The following is a 15,805-nucleotide window of genomic DNA, read 5'->3' as shown; positions in this document are numbered from 1 at the left end:
CCACCCATTGCGCTTTACTATCCCGACGCAGGCTCATAAAGACTCGTCTGGAGAACATGAGGGCCGCAAGATGGCTTTTATAAGAGCGCCCATTTACATCTGCCAAACACTGATTTCTTCAGGCCCCTCTCAGTCTGCCTGTTTACGCCCTTGGAGAACTATAACCACACACTTTTATTGAATCTATTTGGGAAAGGTACTGATTTATGTTGACGATCTCTTTGTAGGCTGTCATTTGTGGTGCCGATTGTGAAATTACAGGTGGGCACCGGTGATGACTGGTTTATGCAAATTTTGTGTAATTAGGTCTAATTCTGATCAAGTGTGGGTCAAGTAGAGTTAAGAAATTCACTGTTAGGATATTGATTGAAGTTTGAGGAAATTGCAATTCACCTTAATTGGTTTTCCTGTTAATTGGAGTCATTGTACTCCTGAAGCTGTATTCTTTTTATCTGAGTGCAGGTTTGAATCCAGAATCAGTTTTGATCTACATCGGTGAGTATCTTAACCAATCCTGACGGAGGCAGGAAGTCATTTTGATCCACTTTCATGTATTCCAGCAGCTCCGGCACATGCGGCAGGGTGGGACAAAAGACAAAAAAAAAAGAGAAGGAGGCTGACTCCAGATAGGAGAAAAATCAGCAGTCCCCTTTAGGCATCCGAACAAGTCTCAACTGTTCTTCCGCCGCCCCTGATGTTGGTGCTTGTGTTGAGGCTGTACCAAGCAAAGCTGTCCCAGTAACCGAGAAAAAAAAAACTTTTGCAGTCTTGACGCTCTCCTCCAGACGAGTTGTATGAAAGCTGTGGCGCACCGCAGACACGGAGCGTTGGCGGGATATGCTACAGGTGGAGAGGCGGGGAGCAGCAGTCGAGAATCTCAGGTGAGGTGTCACAATGTTCATTTTAATATTGATTTAAGGACAAGATCAAATGCATGATTGATGAACTGCTTAGGATCTTATCAAATGTTGCCTTTTTAATTATGTTTTGCATGTACATCCTTGCAAGCATTAACTTTTGGTCATCATATAAAACTATTTCATCTTGGTTTACTGCTTTTTTTTATCAATCGAATAAGATTGTGGCTATTTTGTTTTAAAAGTATACAGCTGGGGTAAAATTTGGATCCAGGATGTTCGGTTAATTTGAATCAATTTTATGTTGTTTTGCAAAAAAAAAAAAAATTTAACCCAAATTGGGTTGTTTTTTTAAACTGGCATTTTTAAGGTTGGATTGTGCCCGCATCATGTGGCTCCCAGATGCTTCACAATCAACATCAATGACTTTAAAGCATTTTAAAAGCCTGAATAAAATCTACAAACATTCATTAGAAAACTCCGTCTCATCATGCACAGGAAAACAAGGAATTTCCAAATGTAACACAGCTGAACTCATTTAGTCAGTCCTTTGCACACCATCATGAGTCGGCCGGGGGAAAATGAATATCATCCCCTCTTGCTTCCTCCTCTGCTTTTTGTGTTCGGATGCTTTGTGTTCGCCATCTGACAGTATTCTCATCTTTGTTGTGGCCTGGCACATACCAGACAGAAATTCCCCCATCCACACATGTCTGGGGTGTCTGAAAAATAAAAAAAAAGTCTTTAAGTGGGGTGATGACATTTTTCCTGCTCCTCCCTGTCTCACCTTCACTCACCTCTTCTTACTCATCATCTTTTCCTTCTCGACGTTGTTGTGGACTCAATTGCCTTCATGTGTCATTATTGCCCTGAGGGACCATTTTTGAGGACATTCTGGACATTAGAACATTTGAAGGGGTGTGTCGTTCAAATAAACTCCAGTCCGTCTTTGACTTGATTCATTCATGTTAGCGGAAAAAAGAAGGACAACACATGTAGGCTTGTTTTAGTCCATCTGGCTTTTTGTTCAATCGTGTTGTGCAACAGTTTTTGGTAATCGGAGACGACATGCGAGCAAATATGAGATTGCGGAGGATGTTTAGCTTGGATTGGGAGCTGAGTAATTTATGCGGCATGTGATCTCTTCATTAGGGTGTTTTGTTTTGCTACCATTAAAAGTTCATTTGAGAATTTTTAGGGGTTAAGAAATTTTTTTTAAAAATTTTTTTATGGGGTTACAGCAGTAAATTTAGTTATTCAAGTTTGCTAGCTTGGAATTTTGAGTTCACTCCAATTATACAGCCAATTGTAAAATAATTGATTTATGAAATTGTTATGATATGTTGTGATGTTTTCTGTGGCATGTTGGCTGAGTGACAACATCTGCCATCGTTCACACGCTATATCAGAGGGAAATTGCCATTCTGGTTCCTGTCATAGTTCCTACTTGCCCCTAAATCACCACTTAGTGATCCTTAATCTTCTGGAAATCGCTGGCGGGGTCCTTCATTAACTTTACAATGTGACTTCACCTCTTTGGTGGTGCTCTTGGATAAAGGTAGATTCAAGGATTTTATATCCGCACGCTTTGTTTTGTTCTCAGGTGGTCTGACGTGGGTTTGGTCATCCTTTCAGAGATTCCAGGTGTGGGCTAGCGAGGAATGTCTTCAATTGAGACTTGCGGCAGCTTTAAATAGGCCGTCATAAAAGACAGTTGGGAAATGAAGCGCTGCATAGTGACAGGAGAAGGGAAAAAAAAATTATTCGGGTGTGTGCTTTCAACATCTCACTTGTTTTTGTATAATTACAGCTGTTGTATGTTTACATCTTCTTGCTCTCACTTGAACGTTAAATTCCAATTTAAACAGTAAATTAGATCACAGACTTGCATTGTCTTTAACTGGAGCTATTTTTTTAAAATGCGGGTGATTGACAATTTAATATTCTAAGATATGGATGAATTGAAGATGTAATATAATAAACTGCTTTCTTAATGCCAAAATGTTGCCATTCTATCCAAATTGAAAGCTGCTGTGCTCGCTTATTGCCTTGACGTCCCAAGACAACGTGGGAAACCTTTTTGCATTCTTTGTGTCATTAAACCTGTCACAATGAATGAACTACAGTTTTCTTTCAAGAGGGCCAGTTCTGACGGAGTCACTCTGATGTGGGTCAGGCAGGGTGGCCCCCATAATGGAAATGACCAAAGTCCAAATTTTTTGCATTCCTTTCTCAATTTATACAACCAGCTTCTGCTGTTTTTATTTGCATAGTTGCTGTATTTTTATGGTTTTTTTTTTTTTTTTTTTTACTGTAGCTGCTATAGATTCTAAAATGAAGCTAACATATATCAGGAACAGAATTGTTTTGCTTGCCTGTTTTGCTCCCAAGGGTAAATGTTTGTCTGACTATAAAGAACTATTGCTGTTTTTATTTATTTTTTATTTATTTGTATGATTTTATATTTGCAAAATAATGCTTGTTCTGTGTCCTCCCCAGGCTGTAAAGATGAGGTGCTGGATTTTCACCGTGTGGCTACTGCTGTCTTTCACAGCACACACCGAAGCTCAGGGTGAAATTTTGTCATTTGAATGAACTCTAAATCCTCCATTGATTATTTTCATAACGTTTTCATCAATGAAACCCCATTATGCTGTTTTACAGGCAGGTGTGATAATGTGCGAGCAGCAGACATTGTTTTTCTGGTGGATGGATCTTCCAGTATCGGGAAAGTTAACTTCTTGCAGGTGAAGGGCTTCATAGCCGGAATCATCAAACCCTTTGCAAGCGCTGTCGGCCAGGCAGGAATTCGCTTTGGGGCTGTGCAGTACAGTGACACCTCCAGGTAAGTCGTTACACTGCGAGAAAGGCAACATTCTGATCAAGTAGCGCGCTGGTCATGTTTGAATTTATCTTTTTGTAAATCCAGGGTTGAGTTCACCTTGACGTCATACCTTAACGGAACCGAGCTCGTCAAGGCTGTGCAGAATATGAACTACAAAGGTGGAAATACACGCACCGGTGATGGTCTGAAGTTTTTGGCGGCTAATTTCTTCAACCCCACGTACAGCCGGGATGCCCCAAAGGTGCGAGAGGTGGTTCATCCGTGGAAATGATTCAGCCCCCTTCTGAAGTTTCTTTATTTTGTTAGATCGTTATCTTGATCACGGATGGGAGGTCGCAGGACAGTGTTCTGGAACCAGCGCAGAAGCTACGCAGTCAGGGGGTGCACATCTTTGCAGTCGGTAGGTGACGTCTCGGGTGCGGTTTGATCTCCATTTTAAGACCGTCTGTGACGTCTTTCTGCTTCTTTTGGTCAGGCGTCAAGAGTGCAGACAGCAAGGAACTAGCTGAGATTTCCTCCAAGCCCAGCAGTGATTTCACCTCCTTTGTTGGAGAATTCAAACTGCTCAACACTCTTCTTCCACTTGTCAGCCCCCGAGTGTGCTCCAAAGCAGGCGGAGTCTATGCGAGCGATGGTACATACAGTCAACAAATTACCCTCTGTCTCAATACTGAGAACCACGGCTTGATTGTTGTCCAGGACTGCTCCATTAAAAAAAAAAAAAAATTCTCTTCTTTTCTTAGAAGCGTCTTCCAGTGCAGGCAACATTCAGTTTACAGGCGTGACCTCTGATTCACTCCGGTTCCGCTGGAATTCACCAGGTGGGCCCTTGAGGGGCTATGTGGTCCAGTATGTTCCACTCTCTGGTCAGGGTCAACCTATCACAGCAGAACTGCGGCAGGTGAGTTTGGGATGGATGCATTTATTTTGGCCACGTATGCTTTGCTATGACTCAGAATGAACCAGCTGATTATAGTTTGTCTCTATGGGGAACGCTCGCATCTAGGCTAAGTATCAACATGCCTTGTCTGTATTATGCAGATGTTGAGGTTGTAATTTAGCAGTGTGAAATTCCCTTTGCTCTTTGTTTGTTAAAACACCATCACTTCCTGCAGGAGACGCTGACGGCTAGTCAGAGAAGCTTTACTGCACGAGCTCTAAGGCCAGAAACGGACTATCTTGTGACTGTCATCGCTCAATACCCCAACACTGTTGGAGAATCGGTTTCTGCTAATCAACAAACAAGTAAGTAATAAAAAAAAAAAAAAAAGTAACTTATTTTTCAAAGCATTTTCTACTTTCGATACATGTAAACATATTCTTATATGCAACATGAATGTCTTTTTCTTGTAGGGGCCTTGCCTGGGATCTCGGGTCTTCGTTTGATCCAAGCTGGGTTCTTCAGTCTCTCCCTGGGTTGGGATCAACCTTCATCTCCTGTCCAGGGATACCAACTTACCTACGGACCGCGAGGTCCTGGCGAATATTTTTCTATTCTCGCATATTGGATATAACCACGGCTTCCCCGCTTCATTAACTTGCCTTGATAGTCGTTAGAATATTGATACATTGATTTATCAAAGGCCTGCCAAAGCAGGATGAAATATCGACGTGGAGATGAGCAGAAAAAGAAGCAAAGGTACTTAATGACTTGCTGGTGGCAGGCTTGGAAAAAAGTTAATTGAGCAACTTGCTGCCTCGAGGCAGTAACTGTCAGCTTCACCTTTATTGCCGAAACATGACCCAAATATCAAGCAGATTTTTATCACTCTTTACACAGAATACAGAGTGTAAATAAAGCTTATTGGCTTGTCAGTTATTTTCTCAAAAATTCCTGGGCGTGTCATAATTCATATCGCAAGTCAATGTCTAGGCTGTGGATGCCGTAATTCACGAGGGAGGGGCGGGGCCCCTGAGGCCTGATAGCAAGTGTTTCCAGAAGTGAACATGTGGCAGGAGTGCCAGTTTCATGTGGAGCTCCTCAACTTGAGTTACTCTGCTACTGTTTCTCAGATGTGCTGTGTGGGCTTCAAGAGAAACAGACAAGCAATGGCAATACATAAAATAGACTACCACCATTACAACTTGAAGAATGTAAATTCAGTGTTCATGATTAAATACAAAAGATCATCTGCTGTACATAAATTGTATTCTACTCGTGATTACTTTATATAGTAAATAACATATGCTATGTGTGTTTGTAATTAGACCCTAACTTGTTTATTCTTTTTTTTTTTTGTCTTGCAAGAGTAGGTCAACCATCTGGCCAGCTATTGGTGGAATCTCTGTCTTCAGACTCCACATCTGTCACTCTGGAGTCACTTCAACCTGACACGGAGTATGTCATTAGTCTCTACCCGCTGTTCCCCCGCAATTCAGCATCTCCGGCTACCCTCAATGCCCGCACATGTGAGCACCCTCCATGACTGACATGCAATTACCTCGTATTGGATCTGCTCATCAAAATGTTGAATGTGGCAGTACGCCTGGAGGCAGTTCGGCAGTTAACGGTGGAAACGGAGTCAGAGAGCAGCGTTCGGGCGCTGTGGAGAGGCGTCGGCGGCGCGACGGCCTACCGTCTCCTGTGGGGAGCGGTCGCAGGTCAGTCGCATCCACGACATCAACGATAGATACCCTTAAAACGCTCGGACTCTTACTTGGATGTTTTGCACTTTCACAAAAGGTGGAGATCTTGAAACGGCAGAAATTACAGGAGACAGCGAGACATACACGATATCGCAACTTCAGAAGGACACAGAGTACATTCTCACTGTGGTTCCACTGTATCAGGGAAATGTTGAGGGGCCTGGAGAAAGAGCCAGATTCAAGATAGGTAAGTTGAAGAATATAGATATCAAATATTCTGTCCAATGACATGTTGGATGAGTCAAGAAAGCAAAAGGGGACAGACAGCATTGATCGGAAACTTCCTCATTGTTTGTTGGCTCATTTGATTCTGTTTAGGAAACAGTTGTACACCTACTACAGATGCACAACATCTGCTTCTTGTGACTAATGTTCATATGGTTCCTTTTAATTTTGTCTGAAGGCGGAGTCACTGATTATCCTTGCTCCTGATTTCAATGATGGGAATTGTTACGAATGTCCCAGTTTGTGTGGGCGTTTGAAAGCATTCATTGCATTCAACAAAAGTTGTGCAGGAATGAAGATGGTAATAATAAAATGTGCTTTTTAAGATCTTGCTCTTTGACTTGAAGAGCTAAATAAAGCAATAAGTTCCAGCCTTGATCTTTTAGTGCCGCACAGACGAATGGGCGATCCTTGAAGATTTATCCTTTGACATAAAATAATCCAATGTCATGATTTAATTATAACTTTAATGTGCTTCACACTGTCTGTGTTGTAAAGAATTTTAGATTAACTGCTGCGGCGGCCTGATTTGAATCTTTACATGAATTTGTTTTCAGAGCGCCAGCTGCAGCAGGTCCTCAATGCAGCTATCACCAGTCCGTCCTCCATTCGCCTCACATGGAGAATCGTTCCGTCCTCGCAAGGCTACCGACTGGAGTGGCGGGCGGGCGCAGGTAATTTGTCACACAATCATCATAACCATTCATTTGGACTTTTCATATTTTAATTTAGATCCAATCCAGATGTATGATCAATTCCAAAATGTTCTTTTGTGTCCAGGTGGCCGCCCCCAGACCTTGTCCTTACCCAGGAGCACCAGCAAATACGAGCTGACCGGCCTTCAGCCCAACACGGAATACCTCATCACCTTGTACACGCTGTTTGAGGGTCGCGAGGAGGCCACGCCTGTCTCCACCACATCCAGAGGTCCATCATCTCGCTTATTGAGCCCTGAATGAAGATGTTAAGATCTATGTTGTTCTTAATAATTACAGAAGTGCAACCAGTGGGGAGGGTGTCCAACCTGAGGGTGCTGGAGTCTTTGGGCAGTACCATTCGAATTGGCTGGACTGGTGTGGTTGGGGCCACACAGTACCGCATCATTATCCAAAGTCCTGAGGGTAAATTTATTTGAATTGGAATTTGAATAAAATTATGGATGATTCATTTTAAAACTTGACTGTTTCTTATCACGCTAGTGGGAGTACAAAGTACTCAGATTATCCCCGGGAACCAGACGACTCTTGACCTCCGGGACCTGATTGTGGGCGTGTCCTATGATGTCAGTGTCACACCGCTGGTGGGCGACAACACAGGCGAGCCGGCCAGCGTCTTTGTCAGACCAGGTGGGTCATGTTGACTTAGATGTTTCTTCCTTTTACATTCAGGGAACTAAACTTGGTGGTTCCTTCAACCTTTTGCATTTCATTTCAGAGCAAGACATTGGCAGAGTGGCAAACCTCAGAGTGGTACACGCCAACAGTCGGAGACTTCGAATTGCTTGGACAGGTGTTAATGGAGCAACGGGTTACAGGATTACATGGAGACAAGGCAGGAGTAAGTGATGATTTCAATCATGGATTAGATAGAAAATAAATCCCTCAATAAAGTTTATTTGTTTGACTTTATCGTTTTGCGCGTCAGGTGGAGAGCAGTCCCGTGACGTGGGTGCCGATAGCTCGGTCTACACCATCGAGGGTCTGCAACCCGATGAGGCGCTAGTTTTTGGCGTGGCGGTCGTAGTCAACGACCGCGTCGGGGAGGCGGTCACGCTGTCGTCCCGGACCAACCCGCACAGCGGGACGGTTTATGGTCTTCGCGTCGTCGATGTCACACCTCAGAGGATACGCTTAGAATGGTCACCCACCGTGAGGGCGACTGGTTATAAGATCAGATGGCGCAATGATGTTGATGGTAAGCGACGATTTGGAAAAAAAACATGCAGCATTCCAAAAACATGCAAAAATTTGTTTGTTTTTGTTGTGACTTGATGCAGGAGTGGAAACAACTCAAAACGTGGCACCTGATGTTTCTTCCTTTACTATCGACCGACTCCAGCCGGACACTTTTTACAGCGTGTTTGTTTCTGCACTAAGTGGCTCTCGAGAGGGAAGTCCGGGTTTCCTCAGTGTGAGAACAGGTGCTGAACTGAATTTAAATTTACAGGATGTTGCTGAAAAAAATGACAAGATAGCCTAAATGAATATGCTTGTGAAAAATATTTGAAATTTCACCGTGTGGCGCCACAGAACCAAATCAGCCTTCTGATGGCACGGTGACGTCAGTCCAAGTCCAGGAGAACCCAGGAGAGGTTGTTAGAGTGTCATGGATTGGCGTCCAAGGAGCAACGGCCTATCGGGTGTCTTGGAGAAGAACAGATGGTTGGTCGTGCGCTGAGTTTTTGGAAAAGAATCTGAGCCTGATGAACTTTTTTTTCCTGTAGGTGGCGATGAGACGAGTCAGCTAGTAGGCAGGGATGTGTCCTTTGTGGATTTAGACCGTCTGGATCCCGGAGCCCAGTACCTGGTGAATGTCATGGCTTTATTTCAGAACCGTGAAGGACCGCCAGTTTCTGTCCGAGTCACCACACGTAAGTTCTGTTTCAAGCGTAGCCGCTGGAGTTTCTTCTTGGTTGCTAATGTGTTGAATTTCTGTCCCTGAAGCTGGTGGTCCTTCCCTTCCGGGAACACCTTTAAGAGTAGCAGAGGTCACGCAGGATTCTGTGCGGCTGAGCTGGCAGCCATTACCCGGTGTCCGAGGATATGTTCTAAATTGGAGAAAGGAAAATGGTAAAACATGGTTCTTTGGCATCGCTTCTTCAGCGCACTTGTGCAGTCCACTGAGTGGAAACTTTTTTTTTAGAGCGGGATCCAGGCTTATCTGTCACACTGCCTGGTTCATCCAGCTCTTACCAGGTGACTGGGCTTCGTCTTGGCCACCAGTACCGCTTCAGCATAAAACCCACTTTTGAAAATGGATTCGGAAGGGAGAGCGTCGCCACTGAACGCACTGGTAAGCCTTCAACATGTTTTTTCGTTTTTTTTAATATAAAGTACTTGATGTGGCTTTGGAAGTCCAAACGGACAATGTGTCAGTATTAAGAGTATTGAAATGAAAATGTCCGTCCACAGTGTGTCTCGGAGGACGTCTGGATGTGGTCTTTCTCGTGCCGGCATCCTCTGATCGAATTAACCTTGTCGGACCTCTGCGTGCTCTTCTCACAAGTGTAGTGGGTTCGTTGAACACTATTGGAGTGCGCGACTCGCAGGTACAAAACTAAATTTCTAAACACGTTGGGTGAGTCTTCTGGGGTCTTTATTTGCCCACCATGAACTGCTCATAAACATATTTTGTTTTCTGATTATGTCAGGTGGGGGCTGTTGTGTATGGTTTTAGACCCCGAGTCTGGTTTCAACTCAATCGTCACAGCATATCCGACACGCTGCTCCAAGAAATTCAGTCTGTACCTTTGGGTGAAAGTCCTGGAAACAACATTGGTGAGTTTTTCCGACTTAGGAAAAAAAAATCTGCAATTTTTTTTTTTTTAATGTTGGTTACTTGGATGTGGTTTACTTCCCTCCGCAGGCCAGGCAGTGAATTTTGCCACCCAGTATCTTCTCACCACCTCTGCTGGCAGGAGGCCAAGGGTCCCTGGGGTTGTTGTCATCATTGCTGACAAAAAGTCCGGGGATGACCTCACGCTTGCAGCTTCCAGCCTTCGAGCGACAGGTGAGAATCGAATTTCTCAAGCGATCTGTTATATTAAGTTCTGTAATGTTTGACAATGTAAACGTGAACTTCCATTCATTAAGATCATATCCCTGCTCTCCAGGTGTGGCCGTGTTGGCGGTGGGTGTAGATCAAGCAGATACGGAAGAATTGCGGCGAGCAGTGACAGACGGCAGCACCCAGAACGTTGTGTATGTGCGCGATGCCTCCCAGTTGGACGCCTCGCATAGCGATCTGGCAGACTTGCTTTGTGGTATTGCCAGAGGATCAGGGGTAGGATTTTCTATTATTCCATCTCAGCTGTGTATTTTTCATCTCACCTGGTGTTTTTGTGTGTAGGGAAGCCCAGGTCCGGACCAATGTACCGTTCAGTGTCCACAGGTGAGTGATCTTGAGGTTGACTTTTTTTTTTCTTGTCATTACAACGATAAGCTTGGATTACTTTTATTAAGCACTCGGCAAATAGGGCATTGTTGAACTTGCAGGCACACCCATCAGATTTTTATTCCTTCTCTTTGCTCTTCATGATCAAACTAGTCCTGTCTTTTCTTCTTTTTATAGGGAGCGAGGGGAGATCGTGGAGAAAAGGTGCAGTTTATTTTTACCTTCATACAGTATTTTATTTTTTTTGTGTCAATTTATGCATTGCTGTTGTATTTTCAGGGTGAGAGAGGCAGGGATGGTGTCGACGGACGCAAAGGAGAACCTGTAAGTTAAACACCAACATTAAATATTACATTCACATGGCATTACATTTAGTTGTGTTTTCCTGACGCAAAAAATGCTGTGCAAGCCAAAATATTAGAAACATGATCATGCATGAGCATTAGCTTAAGTCAGAACCTTTTAAATCAAACTGTGCGCGAATGTGAAATAGGGTCGAGATGGTTTTCCCGGACGAGATGGTCCGAGGGGTCCTGAAGGCCCTCAGGGTCTACCAGGGCCTTCAGTTCCTATTGACCCTTCCATGAGGCTAAAAGGGGACAAGGGGGAAAGAGTGAGTAAATCTCAAACCTCATCAATATCATGCCTGTCTTTTGATCTAACCAGCAAATATTTTTAGGGTTTTCCCGGTGCTGATGGAAATCCAGGTTCACCAGGGCGACCTGGTACCCCTGGAAATACTGGACTTCCTGTAAGCAGAATTAAAACTATTCATTGAGCACATGACGTTCTAGGAAAGCGGTAATGATTTGACATGTTATGTAGGGTTCACAGGGGCTCCCTGGCATCAGAGGAAACCAAGTAAGAAATCCTTAACTCAAAGCCACCTTCTCCTGCATCCTTCTAATATGATATTTTCTGTCACTTTAGGGTGAACCCGGCGTGGCAGGTTCACAAGGACCAAAGGGAGAGAGAGGCGAAAGGGTGAGCTGAGCTATGATCTCTGCTAATCAACTACAAGAGCTGGTGTGAATCGTATATTTCCAACGCTTCAGGGGGAGCCGGGATCCTCAACGGGAGGTGGTTATCCAGGAAGGAAGGGAGAACCAGGCCTCTCTGGAATACCTGTAAGAAGAAATCACACTTCATATGGAATGTTTTATGATCTTATGGTTAAAAGTACATTTTACGAATACATTTTTATACTGTCAACGTAGGGGACTCCGGGTCGGCCGGGCAGCGATGGTGCCAAAGGTACCTCAGGACTACCGGGTATACCAGGACAGGACGGCCGCCCAGGGATACCAGGAACACCAGGAACCTCCATCAAGGTTAATATATGCTTTCACTGCTCACAATTTATAATATGTATAAAAAAAACTGCATCACTCAATCAATATTTTGCTAATTGTATTTAAATACATGTTCGAAAAAATTCAGCATATGTATATTTGTCATACTTAAGATGAATGATTGAGAGTTTTAATGAGCCCGCTGAGCATAAAGTTCAAAACAAAAGGTTTACATGTTGTTATTTTACAAAAGCTCACATGGTGGTAGCATTGAGTCACAATGCAGAGTTTAGTGGTACTGCTGATTGAGGTTAGTTCAGATACAGAATGGCATCAAATCTGTTGATCCTTTTTTTTCTCTCCATTTTCTGTATGTACGAAAAAAGCATTCAATAGCCAGAAGTATTTAATATGCCATTGATTGGGTTCTGATTCTTTTCATGTTGGACTTGGCAAAATTGCACTTGTGTTATCGCCTCTATTTTGAATGTTGGTCATGCAAATGAAGCAGAATCTACCCTATAACCTTTGCAAGTTCACTCCGGCAATAATGTTGAGCTTTCTTCTCTCTCTCTTCCTCTGCAGGGCGACAAGGGCAGCCCTGGAGAGAGGGTGAGTCACCCCATTGCCATCTTGTCTCCTGCTTACAGAAATATCCCAAGGAACCTGCATGCATAATGAGGCTCACAACTCTTTATCTATATGCTGCTAGGGACCTCCGGGATTCGGTAACGGGGTGGCCATTCCAGGCGAGAAGGGCTCCCCAGTAAGCATAGTCAATCAATGTTCTGATATGAAGTCTGCGTCCATGTGAGGGTTGGTACTTTGCATCCACTAATTGCCTTTTTATAATCAGGGTTCTCCAGGACCCCCAGGAGCGCTAGGTCCTAGAGGGCCGACCGGATCACTGGGGCCCAAAGGAGATAAGGCAGGTTGATTCGCTATATAGGTCACTGAGGTGCATGTGGGTGGAAGGGTGGGGGGGTCGATACAATTAAGCATTTTTAAATGTATTGCCTGTAACTCATCTCAATGCTAAAAAAATGGATTGACATAATTTATATCAATTTGAATATACCGTACATGTTTTTCTTCTCCGGCAAATATTCTTCATCAATTCATCATGTGTTTGCTCTTTCTTGTTTTACAGGGTGACAGCGTTGTTGGGCTGCCAGGAATACCTGGCAGGCAGGGCGATCCTGGTGACAGGGTGGGTCAGCCAAACAAACATCGTTGTTGTCATGTGGAGACGTCGAGGTTTTATAATCTCAGAGGAAGAAGACTTGAGGAGTTTCAGTTGAACTTAATCTTTGGACGCATGTGGGTGAACACCCTTTGCCTGTACACATTAAGAGTCTTGTTATGTCCTTCAGGGTCCTCGTGGGCCCCCAGGAGAAATTGGCAGTAAGGTACGATAAAGGTATGAAAAATGAGATGCACTGGAACATTTAATTAGAAAAACGACCTCTATCACGCTGTGGTTCTGTAGGGTGACCGAGGTCAGCCGGGTGAGCCTGGATCGCAGGGAGACCGGGTAAGTACTGCTTGATATTATACAAGACACATTTGCATATTAAAAAAAAAAAAAAAAAAAAACTGTGAAAAGAAGTTGATTATATACACACACACACAGCGGGTGTTTGTATTACACAATTTGTAGACATTCACCACAAAGGATACAAAAAAATTAAATGTAATGATTAATATTGACGGCCAGACTATGGAGCATTTTTCTTTTCTTTCTTCTTTTTCATTATGCAAAGGTCTATCTGTGTGAAATGATATTCATAGCTGGCCAAACTCAGAGAAGTGCTTTGTGTGACAGGCAATTTATGCAGAAAATATGGCTGCATGCAAGTGAAATGATGTTTTTTATGCTACATGGTGGCACAATATTAGAGCGTCTTGTATCAACTGTGCATTTGTTTCCTTTGCAGGGAGAAAGAGGACTTGCTGGTGAAACGGGAGAGAGAGTAAGCTTCATGTTTGTACAGTATTTTACTCGATAGTTTCCAAGTAGAAGTGTCCCAATTAATCAATTCATCGACAAAAAAATCTATTAAAAAGTTAATTGCATTTTGATAATCGAGTAATTGTTTAGAGTTCATCCTACAAAATGTCAAAATTTTCTGATTTCAGGGTGTCAACTATAATAATTCTCTAATTTTTCTAGTCTTTTATGAAAGGTTTTTTTTTTGTATTTTATCAAAACAAGACATTTGCAAATATCTGCTTTGAGTTTGCAAAATAATTACCATTGATACTTCCTGGGTGATATTGCAGTTACTATTACAGTTGTTTAGTTGCCTTTTAATCTCTAAATACAACCAAAATAAAATTAGTTAATAAACAGTAATCAGAGAAAAAAAGCCTTTTCAGTACACTTCAATGCCAATAAAATTGTATCCGATTAATCGATGGAATAATTGATAGAATAATCGATTCTAAAAATTTTCAAGTGCTGATTTTCTTTTCCTATTGTCTTCATAGGGGGACACAGGAAAGCCAGGATCTCCAGGACCACCAGGACTGAGGGTGAATAAGTGGTCGTCATATACTACCTGCCATCGCCCTTTTTGTTTCATAACAGGACTTTTAGAGGGAGCCTCACGTCTAAGTCTTTCCAATATTCCTCAGGGTTCCCCAGGGCCCAGTGGAGCGGCGGGCGAAAAGGTGAGTCTGATTCAATTAAGAGTAATCATAGGAGAATGGTCAGGTCAGCTCCAACGTGATTCTACTGCACAATGGCTCATAATGGCATGCAGTGAGTATCTCGGCAAAGGTTTAAAGAACTTGTGTGCTCTCAGGGAAGTGAAGGTGCACGAGGTGAACCAGGGCGAAGTGTAAGTTCTCCGACAAATGACTAGTAATTCATCGTTTGAAAAATCCTTGACTTTGTATTAAAATCCTCCAGGTACAAGGTCCCATAGGGAAGAAAGGGGAACAGGTGAGTTATATCACATCACCTCACTCGGTCATCTATTTGACCATTATTGCCTGACACCTCTTTGTTCTTCCCACCCAGGGAGAGTCGGGTTTTCCCGGTTCTGACGGTCCCAAAGGAGCAAAGGGAGATCCTGGACTGAGAGGAGAGAAAGTTAGTAACCATGCAATGTCTGTAGAACTCAAGGAAGTTTCCAAATGATATCTCCTTTGTTCTCAGGGATCTCCCGGGTCAGGCTTAGGCTCGATTGGACCTAAAGGAGATCGAGGAGAGCCAGTGAGTGAAAGCCGGCTGTCACTGCCAACATTACACTCGAGAGTTCTATTTTATCTACTAGCTTTTCGGCCTGCATTGCCATTACAGTGCCACAGAAAAAATCCCGACAATATCTTCTATTATTCATCCCTCGTGCCACAAACTAGAAATGCATAATACATGTGTTCTCTCGCTCCTCAGGGAACGCCAGGTATCAACGGTCGGCCGGGTGATAAGGTGAGAAACTGATTGGACTTTTTCCCCTTTATTTGTATTTATCTCATTGCCAAATATGAAACTTAAAACTGGCCCTCAGGGAAACTCGGGTGAGCGAGGAGAGAGAGGAGAAGACGGTCGGCCTGGAATTCCAGGGAAGATCGGTCCTCCTGGGAAACAGGTGACGATAATGTGGATGAGTCAGCGTGACAGGCTTCTTTCTCAAGACAATCCGACTATGTCAAAGAGAATTGCAATGTAAATGGAAGTCAGTCTTATTCAGACTTGTTTTACAGGGAGAACCAGGGGAGAAGGGAGATGAAGGCACCCCTGTAAGTCTGATCTCGGATTCTCTCATAATTTTTTCTGATGTAAAAAACTTTGAATCTGCCATTTTCTCTATATGACTTTT

General features: G+C 43.3%; 1 protein-coding gene across 1 annotated transcript in view; it reads left to right on the top strand.

Moving 5' to 3' along the window:
• The first annotated feature begins 278 nt into the window (after window positions 1-278).
• col7a1 (collagen, type VII, alpha 1) overlaps window positions 279-15,805 on the top strand; it is a 35,551-nt gene continuing 20,024 nt past the window's right edge. Inside the window, exons 1-53 of the mRNA XM_088389633.1 lie at window positions 279-696; window positions 767-881; window positions 3,357-3,429; window positions 3,522-3,702; window positions 3,787-3,943; window positions 4,009-4,102; window positions 4,178-4,336; window positions 4,446-4,603; window positions 4,818-4,947; window positions 5,056-5,175; window positions 5,956-6,111; window positions 6,184-6,303; window positions 6,386-6,535; window positions 7,131-7,247; window positions 7,354-7,500; window positions 7,569-7,694; window positions 7,773-7,919; window positions 8,008-8,130; window positions 8,218-8,487; window positions 8,570-8,713; window positions 8,823-8,954; window positions 9,017-9,163; window positions 9,237-9,362; window positions 9,436-9,585; window positions 9,705-9,841; window positions 9,944-10,070; window positions 10,159-10,302; window positions 10,406-10,575; window positions 10,642-10,683; window positions 10,864-10,890; window positions 10,966-11,010; window positions 11,180-11,299; window positions 11,366-11,437; window positions 11,512-11,547; window positions 11,617-11,670; window positions 11,742-11,813; window positions 11,904-12,017; window positions 12,564-12,590; window positions 12,691-12,744; window positions 12,835-12,906; window positions 13,129-13,188; window positions 13,352-13,387; window positions 13,468-13,512; window positions 13,916-13,951; window positions 14,469-14,513; window positions 14,616-14,651; window positions 14,786-14,821; window positions 14,893-14,925; window positions 15,004-15,075; window positions 15,142-15,198; window positions 15,379-15,414; window positions 15,494-15,574; window positions 15,690-15,725. Coding sequence (XP_088245759.1) covers window positions 795-881; window positions 3,357-3,429; window positions 3,522-3,702; window positions 3,787-3,943; window positions 4,009-4,102; window positions 4,178-4,336; window positions 4,446-4,603; window positions 4,818-4,947; window positions 5,056-5,175; window positions 5,956-6,111; window positions 6,184-6,303; window positions 6,386-6,535; window positions 7,131-7,247; window positions 7,354-7,500; window positions 7,569-7,694; window positions 7,773-7,919; window positions 8,008-8,130; window positions 8,218-8,487; window positions 8,570-8,713; window positions 8,823-8,954; window positions 9,017-9,163; window positions 9,237-9,362; window positions 9,436-9,585; window positions 9,705-9,841; window positions 9,944-10,070; window positions 10,159-10,302; window positions 10,406-10,575; window positions 10,642-10,683; window positions 10,864-10,890; window positions 10,966-11,010; window positions 11,180-11,299; window positions 11,366-11,437; window positions 11,512-11,547; window positions 11,617-11,670; window positions 11,742-11,813; window positions 11,904-12,017; window positions 12,564-12,590; window positions 12,691-12,744; window positions 12,835-12,906; window positions 13,129-13,188; window positions 13,352-13,387; window positions 13,468-13,512; window positions 13,916-13,951; window positions 14,469-14,513; window positions 14,616-14,651; window positions 14,786-14,821; window positions 14,893-14,925; window positions 15,004-15,075; window positions 15,142-15,198; window positions 15,379-15,414; window positions 15,494-15,574; window positions 15,690-15,725 — 5,136 coding nt within the window. The 5' untranslated portion in view covers window positions 279-696; window positions 767-794. The remainder of the gene's footprint in view (window positions 697-766; window positions 882-3,356; window positions 3,430-3,521; window positions 3,703-3,786; window positions 3,944-4,008; window positions 4,103-4,177; window positions 4,337-4,445; window positions 4,604-4,817; window positions 4,948-5,055; window positions 5,176-5,955; window positions 6,112-6,183; window positions 6,304-6,385; window positions 6,536-7,130; window positions 7,248-7,353; window positions 7,501-7,568; window positions 7,695-7,772; window positions 7,920-8,007; window positions 8,131-8,217; window positions 8,488-8,569; window positions 8,714-8,822; window positions 8,955-9,016; window positions 9,164-9,236; window positions 9,363-9,435; window positions 9,586-9,704; window positions 9,842-9,943; window positions 10,071-10,158; window positions 10,303-10,405; window positions 10,576-10,641; window positions 10,684-10,863; window positions 10,891-10,965; window positions 11,011-11,179; window positions 11,300-11,365; window positions 11,438-11,511; window positions 11,548-11,616; window positions 11,671-11,741; window positions 11,814-11,903; window positions 12,018-12,563; window positions 12,591-12,690; window positions 12,745-12,834; window positions 12,907-13,128; window positions 13,189-13,351; window positions 13,388-13,467; window positions 13,513-13,915; window positions 13,952-14,468; window positions 14,514-14,615; window positions 14,652-14,785; window positions 14,822-14,892; window positions 14,926-15,003; window positions 15,076-15,141; window positions 15,199-15,378; window positions 15,415-15,493; window positions 15,575-15,689; window positions 15,726-15,805) is intronic.

The sequence above is a fragment of the Syngnathus floridae genome, chromosome 11 (assembly GCF_059516105.1).
Source record: "Syngnathus floridae isolate MCC-2025c chromosome 11, RoL_Sflo_1.0, whole genome shotgun sequence".
Lineage (NCBI taxonomy): Eukaryota > Metazoa > Chordata > Actinopteri > Syngnathiformes > Syngnathidae > Syngnathus > Syngnathus floridae.
Note: the sequence above shows the minus strand (reverse complement) of the source record. Positions and strands in the feature narration are given on the sequence as shown.